Source organism: Melanotaenia boesemani, chromosome 18, assembly GCF_017639745.1.
Source record: "Melanotaenia boesemani isolate fMelBoe1 chromosome 18, fMelBoe1.pri, whole genome shotgun sequence".
NCBI lineage: Eukaryota > Metazoa > Chordata > Actinopteri > Atheriniformes > Melanotaeniidae > Melanotaenia > Melanotaenia boesemani.
In genome coordinates, this window is record NC_055699.1 from 27,378,822 (window position 1) to 27,395,281 (window position 16,460).

Genomic DNA, 16,460 nt, shown 5'->3' on the forward strand with positions numbered 1-16,460 from the left:
TGTTAAACAATCTTCTCTTAAATAAAAACACAGAGTCAGACCAATAAATCTGACTAAAAACAAGAGAGGAAAAAAGCATTTTAAAGTGATGATCATGAACTTGACACAATCCGCATTCCTTCACATACCTTACATAAAATCTTGTTTTTTTATGTGGCCGTAAAAGAACATGTGGATTTAAAGAAACACGCTTTACATACATTATTATGTTCGAGTCATTGTGTGTTTATTGCTTTAAACTGAAATATTATGAGAAAAAATGAATTAAAATTATTTTTTCCCCACATTAAACCTTGACATTACTGTGCAGAAGTCAGAGCATGACTGAGATCAGCTTTGGTTACACCAGTGAATGATTGTCATCACACTTCCTCATCCTGCTACTATAAATCTGAGGAGCTTCCTGATTTTGGTGTCAGTGTCTTCAGCCAGTGAAAATGTCTTTTGTGGATACTTTGCGTCAGTGGGATGAGGCTATAACCTGTGCTGACAGACAGGATTTATCAGAAGCCCTCAGGATTTTTTTGTCTATTCAAGAACCAAACTCTAAGATTTGTTTTGACATCGGCTGCCTCCACCTAATCAACCAAGACCTGGATGCTGCCGAAAAGGTACGTGTGAGCAACCGGAGAAACTGTGAGGTTGTAAAATATGACTTTGAACCTGTAAAAATACCAGGATGCAGCTGGTGAAGCTGGGATGAGCTGCAGAGATGAAAAGGTGTCTGAAAACGCAAGTCACTGTGAAAGAAGAAGTAGGCGATGCTTCTGCTCTCGCTGAGGAAGTTACTGTTTTCTACATTTTTCAGGCCTTTGATTGCAGCATACGCAAAGATGAACATCTGGCTGTTGCCTTCTTTCAAAGAGGAATCACCTTCTACAGAAAGAAGAAGTAAGACTCATCTCTCTTTAATGAAAGGACTTTTTCATATTTAACTCCTAAATGTTTCACAACAGCCATAACTTGATTTTTCCTGACTGAAGGTATGAGGAGAGCTTAGCTGATTTCCAGAGAGCCTTCAAAGCTCTGAGAGGAAACCAGCTGATCGACTACAAGGCTCTCGGTCTCAGATACATCCTGTATGCATGCGAGGTAAAAACCAGTAACCCACACCAATCTAAGGCCGCATTTGCACCAGCTTTATAATCCCAATCCCAGTCCATCTGCTGGGAAAGTCGCTTTGTTTGGGGTATTGTGAACGCACAAAGAAATTCTGATTCAGATGCTTGGTCCGCCTTCAAGGATTCGGTCCATTTGAAGTGAACCGAATACAGGGAAAGGACTGCAGAACAAAGGGCATTGTGGGTTCAGCACAAGGCATCATGGGTAAACACAATCAAAACATAGGATGACATAAGGCTCTGGATGGGAGAAAAGTCTTGCAGTCAGATGTGGAAGAACTCTGTAAAAGTTCAGATAGAATTCTGATCAGTCAAGATGCTAGGATCTGATGCAGCTCCATGTTTATCTGATCCTGCATTAACCAGTAGATGAGCCAGTTATCTTCTTTGTTAGTTGTCTTGTCTTCTAGTTTAGTAATTCTTGGTGCAGTGCTGCCTCTGGTGAGGAGTGGAACACATTATTTATAAGATTCATTTGGATCATGCAACACGAACACAGACTCGGTCCGCAAGAATGTTGCACCCCCAGCTGAACTGAGTCCCCAATCGGACTGAATGTAGCGGACTATCCTGGTGTTAATGCAGCCCAACAGATCCTGATTATTATTTAGATTATATATGTATATATATATATATATATATATAATCAGGAGTTGGTCCTACTCTCACCAAGAGTAGGACCAACCGGCTCAGAGACTCTTTTGTCCCCCGAGCCATCAAACTGTACAACTCTGCATTATGTAGGAGGGGGAGAAGGAGGGGGGAGAGGGAGGTGTGCAGTCCGCCTGATTTCAACACATGCACAATAACCCATACAAACAGTTGCTATAACTTATACGTGCAATAGTGAACTGGGAATCTGTACCACCTCTACTGTGTGCAATGCTTGTTTATATTATTTTATTTAACTTATCTTATTATTATTTATTGCATTCTATTTATACTTTTCTTGCACCTTATTGCCTCTATTTTACTTTATTCCTGTATATATTATATCTCGTGCTTATCCTGCTTTACTGTTGGTGTTGTATTGCTGCTGGTACCCAAATTTCCCTGAGGACTCTCCAAAGAGATTAATAAAGTATTTCTATTCTATTCTATTCTATTCTATTCTATATATATGTATATATATATATATATATATATATATATATATATATATATATATATATATATATATATATATATATATATATGTGGAGAGAGAGAGAGAGAGAAAGAGAGAGAGAGAGAGATACTATTTGATGAGACTGTTTGAATAGAGGCTCAGGCCTGATTGAATTTTCTGTATAAAGGAACTAAAAAAGCTGGAGAATCATCACTGTCTAATAGAGACAATAGATCTAATAGATTATCAATATGTTCCGGGACAGGTCCTCCACAATGTGGCCCTGGCTGAGGCCCAGCTGGGGAACTGGGAAAAGGCCCAGGAGAACCTGGTGAAGGCACTGGACTGCAAGACGGAGGCCAAGCTGAGTGTCATTGACAAAGCTCTGCAGTCCACACTGGTCAGTCAGGACATGGATCTGATATTACCAAAGCTCCCAGTAAAGGACCTTCTCACATGTCGTGTTAACAAAAACTGAATTTTCTTGGTGCAAATTTTTCATACAGAAACAAAAGGTTTTCAAGCTGGTCACGTTCCCATCCACCATCCTATTCAGACCAAACAAACATTACGTGGCGGAGCTGGAGAAGAAGGACTACCTGGGAAAGGCAAAGGTAACGCATTACTGATTATCGATTATTGACATTACTTTTAGATTTTTCTCTATTTAAAAAAAGAAGTTTTTATTGTTGGTGTAGATTTTTCTGATCTCAGTATCCCTAAAAGCTCCACACCTGGACATTTACCTGATCCAGCGTTACGCCCGGACATTTACCCAGTTCTGCATCTCGCCAGGAAATTTACCCGATCCTGCATCTCCCACAACTTCCCTTAAAACTCTTTTCCATCTCTGAACCTCCTTCCAGGGATGACACTGACTGATTTTATTTTTGTTTGTGTTTATTAGGTCGTTGCCTCTGTTGTTCCTCAGGATGATTTCTCAGGATTTGCGCCGTTACAACCTCAGGTGACTTCATCCACCATGACAACCAACAAACATTACTGAACATGAAGTCGATGCTGATTAAATAAACCATAAAAACTTAATGACTGTTTGTGTTTTTGTTTACATCTGGAAGGTTGAGGACGGTCCTTCTTCTCCGAAAGAACCAGAGGTTCTGAGGTACTAGTCTCGGTCATACTGTTGAAGAACAAAACCCAACTAGATCTATTAAAGTGGTTCCGTCTTGGTTCTGTCTGAACGTCCTGGTTCTAAATGTCCAGGTTCTGCCTGAACGTCCTGGTTCTAAATGTCCAGGTTCTGTCTGAATATCCAGGTTCTGAATGTCCTGGTTCTGTCCAAAAATCTTGGTTCTGTCTGAACAAGCTTGTTCTGAATGCCCAGGGTCCGTGTTAATGTACTGGTTTTCTAATGTCCTGGTCCTGTCTGAATGTCCCGGTTCTAAATGTCCAGGTTCTGTCTGAACATCCTGTTTCTAAATGTCCCAGATCTGTCTCTATGTCCTGGGTCTGAATGTTCTAGTTGTGTCTGAATGTCCTGGTTCCTTCTGAACCTCCTGGTTCTGCAAGAACATCCTGGTTCAGACTGTCCTGGTTTTGCCAGAATGTCCAGGGACCTCATTTCTAAAGTAGGCGTACATACAAAAACCGCCATACACCAATTATAGTCAACTTTTGGGATTTCTAAAAACCAAACTTGGGGGTGGGAGAATGTTCCTACCTTTCTATGAAATAAAATCCATTCAGGCTAAGATTAACAGTCTGCTGCCAACATGAGCCAGACAAACAAGTTCCTAATAATCAAAATGACATGGTTGCCATGTCTCCCACATGGGCGATAGATGCTATGCCAACTGAGCTAACCAGCCAGCCAAATTGTAAATTGGAAATGAAATCTGCTGTCATAACCAAAACATTTTCATTCTTTAAATGTCCAAATCATATGTGATTCAACATGTGGCTCACCAATGTTGTGGCTCTCCGGCCTGGGTCCACAATAACTGAGGCGACTGCTTCATCTGCAGGATCTGCTTCGTTTTGTTGGAAACGAGGCTTCGGGCGACTAATAACAAAAAGTAACAGAACCACACTATGTTATGGTGTCTGCAAACGTCGTTCTGAAGAAGTTGTCCCAATATGTAGCAGTCAGTAAAAGAAAATGCGAGAAGTAGCTTCAGTCATTCAAAGACCCAGCAGAGTGGGACGAGGACAGGAGGCTGGAGGTCTAGAAGTGATGCAATACTTAGGAAACATGCAGGAGGTGGAGTTTTATTCATTCACAAAGGATTTTTTAGAGTTGTCCTTATTTTCCATTCAGATGGTCTTTATCTCCTGTAACTCCTTGTCCACATTGTTAATAGCGGACCCTACGTACACCACCTGTAGTCTGCTTTGCTATGCTCAGGTTTAGACATGAGGCCCCTGGTCCCTAACCCTATTTTGTCTGGTCTCCAGAGCTCTGGAAGGAGAACCCCACACAGTTCTGTTTGAGTTCTGTCCTGAGACCAGCGATGAGCTTGCCGTGGTTCCAGGAAACATTGTGTTTGTTCTGCAGAAAGGAGCTGATAACTGGGCTTACGTGGTTTTCAATGAGAGAGTAAGAACCAACTTTTGATTATAATCAAACCAGAGTTCATGATGATGATGATGATGGTGATGGTGATCTCCATTACAGCGGGGACTTGTTCCCTATAATTACCTGGAACGTCTGGAAATCTCCCTGGCTTCCCGACAGAATCGGGTAAGAATTATTTTCTTTAATATCACATGACATTCAATTATGACCTCTAAATGTTACAGAGGATCAGGTGGTCTCCATCAGGAACTCTCCATCAGGTGGTCTCTATCTGCCGTGGTATCTGTTACTGAGCAAACCGGATGAGATGGTTTTCAAACCATCAACCATCATCGTAGTTGCTACTGTTTCTAAAAAAATCTGTGTTTCCCTATGTTTCATGTTCAGGACATAATTTTCCCAAACATGAAGTTTGTTTCCAAACATCTGATCTGATCCAGCTTGACCTCTGACCTGATCCCACGTGACGTCTGACCTGATCCAAAGCGATCTCTGTCCTGATTCAGTGTGACCTCTGACTTTTTCTGTGTTCAGGTGAACCAGCCGGACCGAACAGCGTCTCCAAGCCGAGAACCACCAACCAGACCTGAGAGGATTCTGGGTAAATTATCCAACAACATAAATCACATTTCCAGACTTCATGCCTTCCAGACAGGAATAAAGTATGTTTTTTTTTTTTGGTTGTGTTAGGTTTGACTCCAGGAGAGGGTGGAGGAGACGCTCGGAGGATGGTACGCTGAAGAAAATCCTCCATCTGTCCTAGTCTCTGAGCCACATGTTTAAACAGAAGGTTCTGCTTTTCTTCCAGGAGCCAACAGAAGCATTCTGTGTCGTCAAAGTCCGTTTCACCTTTAACTTCATCGTCTCCGTTCCTAGAGGCTCTCCATACAGAGTGCTGGTGGGAAAAATCAGCAGGAAGCTGAATGTCAGTTCAGCTGCAGTCATTCTAAGGTACCGACTCATCCCACCATCATGACCTCTGGTCCACGTTCACGGTTGAAGGACAAAGCTTCTGTCTGATTCCAGTTCCGTGGCCGGGGGACAGCATCTAATCCACGACAACATGGACGACCTGTGGAGTCGGGCCAAGGAGGGGCGCATCACAGTGTGGTGCAAGACCAGAATGGTGAGGAGGAGGGGGGAGGACAGACTCCCGATCTTTAAAAACTCCAGAAGGGTTTTCCAGAGGGTTTTTTCTTAACTTAACTGAGGCTTTATGGAAGGATAGGACTCAGCCAGAACACATTATTTATGGTGAGAATCTGACTTTTGAAAGCATGAAACCAGCATGGTTCCAGTCCCAGGTGGAGCAGGGGGTCCATGGCTTTTTAGGTTTTCATTAAGGGGGTCGCCAAGGAAAATAGGTTGGGAACCACCACATTAACCGGCTGTTCCACTAACCAGCTCAGCATTATTTAATCCAGACTGGCTCCAGACAAACTTCCAGGCTGGTTCCGAACATCTAAGCTGGTTTCAGACATTCAGGCTGGTTCCAGACAGACTTTTCATTTTACTGATAAAGAAACTTTAAAAGTGATCATGTGACTATAGTAACATAACCAGTCTGACCTCTAAGCAGCTACGTTACTTAGTTCTACTGAGTTAAGTGGAAGTGAACCCCACTAACCTGTAACCATGGAGATTAATAATCATCCTTTATTAAATTAAATTCAATAAAAGATACTAACATTTTATATAAAATAATAATAATATGTCTGACGACATAAAATGTGTCTGTATGTGAAAAATGAAATATAAATATCTTCCATTAGGGCGAGTTACTGAAATCAATCTGACTTGTCTCGGCTCCCAGCACACCCACCCACGGGTGGGGGTCATCCAGACTTTACTTCTATTTGCAACTTGTTGCATATAATCTTTTACTTAAGCAATTTTAAGGTTTTTTTTTTATTTTAGAAACAATGAAATACAGTGATCTGGTTTCAATAGATTGAATATAATCTGATTACATGAGGTCAGCAGGGTGAAAGGCATGTTAATCAAAAATCAAACACGTTCCCATCCCATGGTACAGTCCAGCGCTTCAAATATCTGGAAACACGCAGAGGTAATCAGCTGAGCTTCACTAACAACTCAGATGAAATATGTAAGAAAGCCAGAGAATGGAGGAGGCTAAAAGAACCTGAGGTCACTACTGATATTTTACGAAAGGTGTATGTGCGTCTTATTTACAGCATCCTTGTTTTTAACATCTCGGTGTGGCTTGGACATCTGACTAATAAACAGGAACAAAGTGAACAGGGTGGTGAAGACGGCGGGAAAGATTCTGGCTGTTAACAAAGACCTTTGATGAACTTTACAGCTCTGCCGTCCGAAGGAAATCCCTATCACTAACTAGAGATATAACACACCCCCACTACGAGTTTGCGTTACTCCCCTCAGGGTGGTGCTATAGAGCATCTTTGGTAAAGAAAAAGATTCATGAGTTATTTTATTCCCAACGTGGTTACTGTGGTCAACAAATTACAGTAGCTAACACATCAGAGTGCAGGCTGCAGGTGGATGGCAGCGGGTGGATGGCTAGTTGTGTTTCTGTGTCTGATGTGTGTTTGCACGATTAACTTTGTATTATAGTAAATGTTGTGTGTACCGACTCGTGTGTTTTTATTGCCAGTCAAAGACACATTTCCTGCCTTGGTGTGACACGAAAGTTCTTCAAAATCAAATTCATCTTAAGGAACCATGTTTTATCATGACCTGGATCAGACCGGTTCACCAGCACTAGTTACCACGGTAACTCGGCTGGACAGCCATCCTGGTCCGGATCCGACCGGATACTTCCGTTCCGTTTGAAACCTCCTTCGTTCGAGTAAAAAGTCCTGAAGTCAGAAACATTTTAGTTGAACTTTTCCGTACAAATTTAATCTTAAAATGAAAATTTAATTTCAGCTGAGCGATGAAGAACCCCAGGATGAGATCCGTCTTGTGGCCCTCCACTCCTACCAGTCCTCCAACCCTGAAGACCTGAACTTTGACCAGGGGGCAACCATCACGCTGCTCTCTAGAGGTGAGACTCCGTCCAGTCGTTCAGAACATCTGGAAAATAAAATTCTGTTTACTAAGGATGTGTCTTCTTTTTCCAGTTAACCAGGACTGGTTGGAAGGCCACTGTGATGGGAATACTGGTATATTTCCTGCATCCTTTGTGGAAGAAGTTCCTGTGATGTAAACGGCCTGTGCTGTATGTTGTCTCAGACGAGGTTGTAAATCCAAATCATCAGGAACAGAAAGAACTGCCTTCCACGTAAAAACTTTATAGATGATGATGATGATGATAATGATGATGAAAATAACAATTTCAGCTGATTAAAGGTTTATTGTATTTGATGAAATGTGGAGACTTTGTGGTGAATCAGGAAGACGTTCCCTCCTCTTCGTAAGCGATGGCGATGCCCCGCCTCCCCTCCACGGCCTTCATCACGGCTGTCTCTCCCAGCTTCGGCTCTAAGCCACGCCAGCTCCGACCAGCCAGGAAAGATGCTACAGATCAATAAACATAAAAGCAAACCTTTCAGTGTGTCCTGTTTTTACCAACCGCAGCAGAAATGTTTGTTTGTTTACCAGCTGAGTTTGGGTTGGACACGGTCAAAGTCTGGTTCCTCAGAACCACTGACGACCCGAACGAGGACTCTACAGGATCCCTGCTCCTCAGGTTCTGGTTCCGCAGAGATCCGGTGATCAATGAGACATCTGCTTCGTCACCATCCTGCTGATCAGATGGAGGAACGTGGCTCCGCCCACCTGGATGAAAACAGGAAGTATACCTTCCTTCAATAAACTACAGCTCAAAGATGTGATCAATATGATCAATATTAATTTTTATCAATCAATCAATCAATCAATCAATCAATCAATCAATCAATCAATCAATCAATCAATCAAGCTGAAAGCAGGTATAAAATATCTGGCCTGATGCTGCCAGAATACAACAGAATAACTTATGCAAACATGCTAAAATGTAGAAAATCCATGTTAGGAACATTCTGTAACCTGATGGATGGAGCTCACACCTCTTCAGAAGATTGAAGATTTTGCAGATTTAGTCACCAGATTTTCAGATCAATTTTATTTATAAAGCACTTTTCTACCAAACGCAATACAAAGTGCTTTACATGATAAAAACAGTTTATGCATATTAAATAAAACAAGCTTTCACATATCACACATCAAAGTAGCATAACATTAAAAAAAAAATAACATACAGACGTGGACAAAATTGTTGGTACCCTTCGGAAAAGAAAAACTGACAATGGTCAAAGAAATAACGTGAATCTGACTAAAGTAATAATAAATAAATATTCTATGAAATTTGACCAATGAAATCAGACATTGCTTTTCAACCATGCTTCAACAGAATTATTTAAAAAAATACACTCATGAAACAGGGCTGGACAAAAATGATGGTACCCTTAACTTAATATTTTGTTGCTTTTGAGGCAATCAGTGCAATCAAATGATTCCTGTAACTGTCATTGAGACTTCTGCACCTCTCAGCAGGTATTCTGGCCCACTCCTCATAAGCAAACTGCTCCAGTTAAGCTGTAAGAAGTTCTCTGTCATCCATGACTTAATATATAAAATACAGTTTAAAAGGACGTTAAATGGCTCCAGGTCTATAGGAGACATGGCGATGTAAAACTGCGTATCATCAGCATAGCTGTGAAAATCAATGTCTCCTGATGACATCCCCAAGAGGCAACAAGTACAGATTAAATAGCATTGGGCCTAAAATTGATCCCTGGGGAACCCCACACTTGCCTTCATGGATTCTTGAGGAGCATGTATCCATATTTACAAAAAAATTTTGATCTGTGAGATAGGAGTAAAACCATTTAAGATCAGTACCTGAGAGGCCCACCAGACTTCTGAGTCTGTCTAGTAAAATCTGGTAATCAACTGTATCAAAGGCGGCACTAAGATCCAGTAGAACCAGGACAGAAAGTTTTTGTGAGTCTAAGTTAAATCTAAGGTCATTAACAAGTTTTAAAAGGGCCATCTCGGTACTGTAGTTTTGATATTTTTCTAAAATATTGTGTTAATGCAAAAACTCATGTAATTGCATAAAGACAAGTTTTTTAATAATTTTACTTAAAAATGATGAGTTGGAGACAGGTCGGTAATTATCAAGAATGTCTGGATCTAAATGACTCTTCTTCAGAAGGGGCCTCACCACCGCCGTTTTAACGGCAACCGGAAATACACCCGTCTGAAGGGAGAAATTTACCACGTTTGAAAGCTCAAACTCAAAAAAATCAAAAAATGTTATTAAAAGTGATGTAGGAATCGGGTCTAACAGGGAGGTTATTGTGTTTAGAAAACTTGCATCAACCAGGACAAAACTATCCTGTGTTTCCTCAGGTAAAAGCAGAGGTTCAGATCTGTTAAAATCAACATTTTGAGATAAAAGACTGGATCTGATAACATTGATCTTATTTCTGAAGTGGTCTGCTAAGTCCTTGAACGCAGCATCTGATGCAGGCATGGAGGACTTGTTAAAATCTGTTTATTAAAAGATCTGTAGTTTTAAAAAGAAATTTGGGGTTATTCTTGTTTCTGTAATAAGAAACGAGGAGTTCTGGCCTGTTTAACTGTTTTATTGTAGGTTTTGAGTTGTTCTTTAAAAATTCCTAAATGAATGATTAATTTTGTTTTCCTCCGCTTCATCTCTGCTCTCCTGCAATTTCTTTTGAGCTCTTTGATTTGTTCATTTCTCCATGATGGCTTGGGTTTTTATTTTATTATTTTAGTTTTGAGTGGAGCTACAGCATTGATAACTGACTTGTGTTTGCTATTAAAATTATCAACAATAAAATCACATGATGCAGGTAAAATCTGAGCAGGAGTTTGATTTAAAATATCAATAAAATTTGCAGCTACTTCAGGAGTAATATATTATTTCCTCACAGTTCTCACTGGGGCCTCCTGTTGGCTAAAAGTGGCAAGTATGCAAGTAAATCCCAGCCCTACCTGGCAGGAGATGTCGGAAATCTGTGACGTATTCCTCGGACCATTCCCTGTTCTTATTGCAGGCCACATCCATCTCAAACGGCGTCACGACAGGTTTGTAGAACTCACTGGAGTCCAGCAGCGAGTTTTCTGGACATGCAATCAGCACAAAGATGTCGATCTCCAGAAAGTTTGCCAGCTTGGGAACGTTGAGCTTCCCCATGGCGAACACATAGCTCTTCTTCCCGGCTCCGTGGATCGTCTCCTTCAGCTGCTGGATGATGCCGAGGTAGTCGGCTACGCCCAGGGTCCCGACGAGGATGCCGACCACGGCGGCGTCTTTGGCCCGTTCTATGGCGTAATATCGCTTCATCAGCGCTCGGTTGATGATGACCGACTCTGTCCTTGCTGTCATGGAAACGGGATCATAGGAGCAGAACATGCAGCGGTTCCACGTAATCATGAAGTTCCGTAACGTAGCTCCTTCCTGGCCGACGTAGAACATCCGGTAATCTACGACACTCAGACCGGCTTTCAGACAGATCCGTCTTCCAAACTGATGTATCACCTGGCAGTTTTCTTCCTGGTCTCTTTCTCCGTTCAGTCCTTCCATCCGACCGTGACTGTAACACCGCCCTCCCTCCACTAGAAGCTCCGAGGCAACCAGGTTAGGATACTCTGGAGACAGGAGCGCCAAGAGGTCATCTGGAAAAGGAAAACTGCTTTATTTTCTCCTTCTGACACGTGGCCAGTGAAAAGAGGACATATTCCCGTGTGGAAACTTACTGATGGCGTGCTGGTAGTTGACGTCGTACAGGACGATGACGTGACTCTGCGTATCTTGATGAAGCTCTCTGAAGCTGGACGCACACGCCTCCACGTCCAACGGTCTTTTCTCAAAGACGAAGAACAGTGGCAGCCGTGTGGATGGACTCAGACAGGCGGCGCCAAAGTGGACGATGCAGTCAGCGCCGACATGTTCGGCCGCAACCTCATCCACGCAGCAGCTGTCACAGCGACACGGTTAGCAAACATGACAGAAAAAAGAAAACACATTCAGAGTCCAAAACTTCTGACTGCGACCAAAACAAACTGCCAAAAATATGAATCTGACACGTTAAACATGACCTGTTAAATGTAACCCGTTATAATGTGACCTGTTATAACGTGACCTATTAAACATGACCTGTTAAACGTGACCTGTTAAATGTGACCTATTAAACATGGCCTGTTAAATGTGACCCGTTATAATGTGACCTGTTAAATGTGACCTGTTATAACGTGACCTGTTAAACGTGACCTGTTAAATGTGACCTATTATAACGTGACCTATTAAACATGACCTGTTAAATGTGACCCGTTATAATGTGACCTGTTATAACGTGACCTATTAAACATGGCCTGTTAAATGTGACCCGTTATAATGTGACCTGTTAAATGTGACCTATTAAACATGACCTGTTAAATGTGACCCGTTATAATGTGACCTGTTATAACGTGACCTATTAAACATGGCCTGTTAAATGTGAACCGTTATAATGTGACCTGTTAAATGTGACCTATTAAACATGACCTGTTAAATGTGACCCGTTATAATGTGACCTGTTATAACGTGACCTATTAAACATGGCCTGTTAAATGTGACCTGTTATAATGTGACCTGTTAAATGTGACCTGTTATAACGTGACCTATTAAACATGACCTGTTAAATGTGACCTATTATAACGTGACCTATTAAACATGACCTGTTAAATGTGACCCATTATAATGTGACCTGTTATAACGTGACCTATTAAACATGGCCTGTTAAATGTGACCTGTTATAATGTGACCTGTTAAATGTGACCTGTTATAACGTGACCTGTTAAACGTGACCTGTTAAATGTGACCTATTAAACATGGCCTGTTAAATGTGACCTGTTAAATGTGACCTATTAAACATGACCTGTTAAACATGACCTGTTAAATGTGACCTATTATAACGTGACCTATTAAACATGACCTGTTAAATGTGACCCGTTATAATGTGACCTGTTAAATGTGACCTGTTATAACGTGACCTATTAAACATGACCTGTTAAACGTGACCTGTTAAATGTGACCTATTAAACATGGCCTGTTAAATGTGACCCGTTATAATGTGACCTGTTAAATGTGACCTGTTATAACGTGACCTGTTAAATGTGACCTGTTAAATGTGACCTATTAAACATGACCTGTTAAACATGACCTGTTAAACATGACCTGTTAAATGTGACCTATTATAACGTGACCTATTAAACATGACCTGTTAAATGTGACCTATTAAAAATGACCTGTTAAACATGACCTGTTAAATGTGACCTATTATAACGTGACCTATTAAACATGACCTGTTAAACGTGACCCGTTAAATGTGACCTGTTAAATGTGACCTATTAAACATGACCTGTTATAACGTGACCTGTAAAATCTGACCTGTTATAACGTGACCTGTTAAACGTGACCTATTAAACATGACCTGTTAAATGTGACCTGTTAAATGTGACCTATTAAACGTGACCTGTTATAACGTGACCTGTTAAATGTGACCTATTAAACGTGACCTGTTATAACGTGACCTGTTAAATGTGACCTATTAAACGTGACCTGTTATAACGTGACCTGTTAAATGTGACCTATTAAACGTGACCTGTTATAACGTGACCTGTTAAATGTGACCTATTAAACATGACCTGTTATAACGTGACCTGTTAAATGTGACCTATTAAACGTGACCTGTTATAACGTGACCTGTAAAATGTGACCGGTTATAATGTGACCTGTTAAATGTACATTAGTTAAAAGTCATGTATTTAAAGTGACACGTTAAAGCAAACGTTAAATGTGACATATTAAATGTGACATGTTAAACCTAACATGTTAAATATGACATGTTAAATGTGACATGTTACCTGCCGTAAGACGTATCTCCTAAAATATAAGTCTTGACGTTAGTGTTTCTCTGAAGCTCTTCTGCTACGGCCACGGCATCAACCAGCAGCTCATCAGGAAACTGAAGAGCAACCTGGAAAACCACAAGAAAAGAAACATCCCTCAACCACCAACTCCTCTTCCTCATAGAAAAAATATTTTAAATGTTCCTTTAAGCTGGGGGTTCTCAAACTTTTTCCAAACATGGCCCCCTTTTGGAGGAATAAACCTTCCTAGGCCTCCTATTAGTTTGTCTGCTACATTTTCCCAATCCCATGTGCCCCCTCCATCATGTTGTTGTGTCCCTTCAACTGGGGCCTGTCCCCCAGTTTGAGAACCACTGCTTTCAACAAACTGAAAAATCAGACTTAAACCTTTTTAAATCCGTGTTCACTTATGAACTGGCTGATCTTCTTGAGCTGATAAAACTCTTCCAGATTTTCCTGTGGAGTGTTTCCCTTCAGTGGAATGTCGACAGATCGCTGAATGACGGTTTCCGAGCTGCTGCTGAACACGTCGGCCATGACGACAAAGAAAACGTAAACCTGCTAAGACACAACATTCACAACACATTACTGGACGGCAATAACTAAACAAACTAACCAAAGACGACCCGTTCAGTAAAACATGGTCTCCATTCAACGTTTCTCTCCCTTTATAAACAGAAACAACAAACACAACACTTCTATTCAATAATGTGTTAAAAAAAAAACTGCTTCATTGGAAACCACAGATTTCACATACACAAACATAGTTTACATTCATATACATGCCCACATATACATGAACACACGCTTTTAACTCCAGCAGTTCGGTGTACGTGAATGTACACATTTTGACATACACTCTAGTGCCAAAAGTATTTACTCACCATCCAAATAACTGAAACCAGGTGTTCCAATCACTGCCATGGCCACAGCTGTATAAAAACCCAGCAGCGAGGCATGCAGACGGTTTCTACAAACATCTGTGAAGGAACGGGTCGCTCTCAGGAGCTCAGTGAATTCCAGCGTGGTACTGTGATAGGATGCCACCTGTGCAACAAGTTTAGTCGTGAAACTTCCTCACTCCTAAATATTCCACAGTCAGCTGTCGTTGTATCATAACAATGTGGAAACGACAGAAACTCAGCCACGAAGTGGTCGGCCCCCTAAAAAAACTGAGTGGGGTCGGCGGACGTTGAGGCGCAAAGGTCTGCAATTTTCTGTAGAGTCGGTTGCTCCAGACCTCCAGACTTCATGTTGCCTTCAGATCAGCTCTAGAACAGAAGAGAGCTTCATGGATTGGGTTTCCACGGCAGCAGCTACATCCAAGCTATACATCACCAGAAGCAATGCAAAGCGTCGGATGCAGTGGTGCAGAGAACGCCACCACTGGACTCTGGATCAGTAGACACCCGTTCACCTGAGTGACGAATCACACTTACCATCTGGCGATCTGATGGAGGAGTCTGGGTATGGCGGTTGCCAGAAGAACGATACTGGGCTGACTGCATTGTGCCAAGGCGGTGGAGGGGGGATTATGGTTTGGGGCTGTTTTTCAGGAGCTGGGCTTGGCCTCTTAGTTTAAGTTAAAGGAACTCTGAATGCTTCAGCATACCTAAAGATTTTGGACAATTCCATGCTCCCAACTTTGTGGGAACAGTTTGAGAGTGGCTCTTTCCTGTTCCCTGTTCCAACATGACTGTACACCAGTGCACAAAGCAGGTCCATAAAGACCTGGATGAGGAGTTTGGTGTGGATGAACTTGATTGGCCTGCACAGAGTCCTGACCTCAACCTGATAGGATGGGATTAGAACGGAAGGCTGAGAGCCAGGCCTTCTGGTCCAACATCAGTGTCTGACCTCACACATGAGCTTCTAGAGGAGAAACCTCCTATAAACACACTCCTAAACCTGTGGAAAGCCTTCCCAGGAGAGTTGAAGCTGCTATAGTTGCAAAGGGTAGGCCAATGTCATAATGAAGTCATCTGATTAAGAATGGGATGTCTATTAAGTTCAGATGTGAGTCAAGGCAGGTGAACAAGTACTTTTGGCAATAGAGTGTATACACACACACACACCAATAAACACATATGTAAAAAGCAGAGTATATTTTTCTATTCTGTTTTTACGTATAAGTTGTTACATTTCTTTTGTTGCTAATTAAAGACTTAACTTTTCTCCAGGGAATAATAAAGTCTTCTGAATCTGATCTCTACGGAAGCCAAGAACTTTTATTGACTTGTGTTGGTGGTGTACTGGGAGCAGTGTTGGTTTCCAGTCTAACTGGTGCAGAAATCAAGGACCTGCGTCTCTGAAGTGGCTCCGTAGCTTCCCTCCCAGCTGTCATGTCTATTTTGATCAATGAAATCAGGTAACACTTACTTTTGAGCCCACCTTCACCATACTTTTATCTCGAAATAACCCACATCTTCTCTATATCGAGATCATAATAAAAAAATTAACACGATTTAACGATAAAATAAAGATAGTTGAGCACGTTGGCTTCTGGGTTCCCTGTTTACCCTCGGCTAGCTAAATTGCTAACTGATTACACTACAGCTAGCGAATGTTAACAGCTAGCTAACAGCGTAAATCTGGATACACCTTTTTACACGGGGCTAATTATTGAGGTAAACTTACAATTGACAGTCATAAAGTCGCGTGCTTCTCTGAAACTTCTGCACGTGCGAACAGGGAACCAATGTTGTTTATCATGACAACATTTCCGGTCCTAACGCTTTTTTTCTTCTTACGGTTTCCTGTCTCGTCACTTCCGTCAACTGACCTGATA

The 16,460-nt window shown here is 41.5% G+C and overlaps 2 protein-coding genes across 5 annotated transcripts; one reads left to right on the forward strand and one right to left on the reverse strand.

Annotated features, from left to right (window-relative positions):
• The first annotated feature begins 373 nt into the window (after positions 1-373).
• On the forward strand, positions 374-8,007 carry ncf2 (neutrophil cytosolic factor 2). Its single transcript, XM_041968555.1, has 15 exons — positions 374-611; positions 809-891; positions 984-1,092; positions 2,495-2,629; positions 2,736-2,843; positions 3,137-3,196; positions 3,309-3,352; positions 4,645-4,786; positions 4,865-4,930; positions 5,300-5,366; positions 5,456-5,496; positions 5,574-5,716; positions 5,792-5,891; positions 7,676-7,793; positions 7,870-8,007. Exons 1-15 carry the CDS (start codon positions 438-440, stop codon positions 7,953-7,955), a joined length of 1,476 nt encoding a protein of 491 aa, XP_041824489.1. The 5' UTR covers positions 374-437; the 3' UTR covers positions 7,956-8,007.
• dph2 (diphthamide biosynthesis 2) lies at positions 6,404-16,422 on the reverse strand. Of its 4 annotated transcripts, none has more exons than XM_041968552.1 (8): positions 16,310-16,405; positions 14,557-14,719; positions 14,060-14,230; positions 13,667-13,779; positions 11,519-11,739; positions 10,754-11,437; positions 8,348-8,527; positions 6,404-8,266 (listed from the first exon to the last, which is right to left on the reverse strand). In XM_041968552.1, exons 2-8 carry the CDS (start codon positions 14,557-14,559, stop codon positions 8,139-8,141), a joined length of 1,500 nt encoding a protein of 499 aa, XP_041824486.1. In that variant the 5' UTR covers positions 14,560-14,719; positions 16,310-16,405; the 3' UTR covers positions 6,404-8,138. The 4 variants fall into 4 exon arrangements, with proteins under 4 accessions (XP_041824486.1, XP_041824485.1, XP_041824487.1 ...); XM_041968551.1 differs by having other exon boundaries at positions 14,060-14,233; XM_041968553.1 differs by lacking the exon at positions 14,557-14,719 and having other exon boundaries at positions 14,060-14,233; positions 16,310-16,422.
• Between the last annotated feature and the right edge of the window lie 38 nt (positions 16,423-16,460).